This window comes from Penaeus chinensis, chromosome 7 (assembly GCF_019202785.1).
Source record: "Penaeus chinensis breed Huanghai No. 1 chromosome 7, ASM1920278v2, whole genome shotgun sequence".
Taxonomy (NCBI): Eukaryota; Metazoa; Arthropoda; class Malacostraca; order Decapoda; family Penaeidae; genus Penaeus; species Penaeus chinensis.
Window position 1 is genome coordinate 42,202,740 of NC_061825.1, and position 2,500 is coordinate 42,205,239.

General features: G+C 35.3%; 1 protein-coding gene across 1 annotated transcript in view; it reads right to left on the reverse strand.

The window, feature by feature from the left end:
• LOC125026997 (protein bric-a-brac 1-like) overlaps positions 1-179 on the reverse strand; it is a 12,515-nt gene extending 12,336 nt beyond the window's left edge. The window contains 1 exon segment of the mRNA XM_047615601.1: positions 35-179. Coding sequence (XP_047471557.1) covers positions 35-36 — 2 coding nt within the window. The 5' untranslated portion in view covers positions 37-179.
• Positions 180-2,500: the final 2,321 nt, after the last annotated feature.

Below are 2,500 nucleotides of genomic sequence, written 5' to 3' on the forward strand. Positions count from 1 at the left end.
TATTTTCTAAGTAATCAAGACACAGAATACTTACATGGTGAACCAGAGTTGCTTAACGACACTCCAAGATCTCAATACACCGATTCAAAACGCCAGTTACAACCTCAACAGTCTCGAAAACGAGGAGAATGGAGCAGCCCTTGAAACAAACACCAATATGTAAACAAATGCCGGGGTGTGCAAACCGCCGATTGGCCAAGTCCGCGCAGCACCTTCAGCAACGGACCACTCGCAATCGAGGTTGTTTCCCAAAGCGATTGCGATTGGTCAGAGTGTGAGCCAGTCAGCACGCAGGAAACACGGCAGATGTGTGCAAGGGGCGACGAGGGTTGGGACGCGATGGCCACCCTTCTCCCATGCTCCAAAATGATCAAATACCACCACGTACGGAAGGAGACAATCCTACACACCTGAAGACACCTGATTTTTATTTAAGTTTATTGTTTTCTGGGGTGCTAGAAGTCATACTTACATTTATTTTTATTTTCACGTCGTTTCGAAAAATAACAGTCGGATACCGCGCCATTGATACAGCCTTACCTTTGTCAACAATTTCTGTTCAATATTTTTTGTTTCCCAGGGATTTCTTGTTTTTTGCAGCGTTACTATCTACCTTACTTCTGTGGTCCTCGCTAAATCGTTTTACGAATATATCTCATTTCCTGTCAAGTATAGGTATACGTAGCATTATAGCTTGGTTATTACCTTTCCGTAACATTTTTTTTCATGCGTATCATGACTTGGCATGCCAAAAACAATTGTAAAAAAAAAAGTTAAAACAACTCTGAATATGTATTTGGGTAGATACATTAATCAAACTTACGTCAGTTATTAGATATATTCTAATTAAAATAATTTGTAACAATTCCCACAGCGGAATACGAACTGCGTATATTTCTAGTCAGTTTATTTTAAGCTATGTATAGAATATTCATCTACATTATCATCCATTAATATATTGGTAGCTACATTCTTATACGTCTTTGTTTCTCTAAGAAGGTGTGATTATATAATTAACAAATACATTACAAAATTGGACATTGTTCATTTATTGTTAGCATATACTGATAATAAGTATTTACATACTACATATCGTATTCATGGCTATATCGTTTCATTAGAAATATGTGTATGTGTGTATATATATATATATATATATACATATATATATATATATATATATATATATATATATATATATATATATATGTATGTATGTGTGCGCGCGCGTGTTATACACACACACTACATTTATACGAAATATTTCCTTTCTTTCCAAAACACGTTAGAATAATGCTATAATACAAGGACATGTAGCAATGACTCTTATAATACTTGTAGAGAATATGTTTTATTATTATGTTACCTACAGTGATTTCCTATGGCAACTGAACAGCACATTTTTCTTTCTGTATTGCCGCTATAGTATTGATTTTACGGTGACACTCGCAGCGAAACACATGCGTCGCAGAAGTCATGTACACACACGTGCGATCCGAGAAATGTAACGAATGTTTTTCTTATTTCTTTATTTGATTGTATCATCAAATTTTACTAAAATCAAATTCACCGTCATGAAATAGCGGTTGTCTTAATGATTTTCTTTTTCGAAATCAGGAAAAAGTGTGGGAATGCTGGCCGTGAGAGGGTAAGGGGCCGGCAGAGGGGGTGGGCGGGAGAGCACGTGACACCTGTACTGCGCTCCTCTAACGCGTATTTTATTCTCGAAAATATGTTTTTATGTATGAAATAACAAACACAGTTGTCACTAAATGCATTAGTTCTAAAATATAGATCATTGAGCACCCGGAGAAATGGCTCACTACATTATGTTCCACCACCTTTCCTCAAAGAGCTTATCACTGCTACATGTGTTTATTACCACTTTGCAAGGCTTAAAAACATCATCCTAAGCAAAATTAGCGAACTTGAAGTATATGGTAGTCTTTATGCTAATTAAATGAATTCCCCGGAAGACCATATATTTGGTTATTATACCGTCCACGAAAAAATACATCTGCATATGTAAAATGAATGCGGATGACTACACTAAAGCGGACTAACATCTATATCAAATTATATAGTTTAGGATTAAATGATATGCAAAAAAAGTAAACTTATCAATTTGAACCGACAAATCGTGAATTATCGAGTGTTATCTCATGATAAAAACAATATCGTTATTACGAAGTTAAGATTAATGCATACCCAGTGAAGAGATATTAATAAAAACAGAAGCGTGCAAGGAGTGATTAACTAAACGAAAGCATGTTGAAATTGTCTTTGGTTGTAAGTAACGATTAGTCTAAATTAGGTAGCAACAAACGAGAAAATTTCCTCATGATGTCTATTCCCTGATTGCTTTTAGTCAGTTCTTGGCGAAGAATTAGATTACATGATTTATGAATGATGACGAAATTTCAAGGGATGCTGAATAAACTACTTGCTTTTATGAATAAAAGGGATGGTAGATATCATACTGCAAAGCCAACAAAAATAA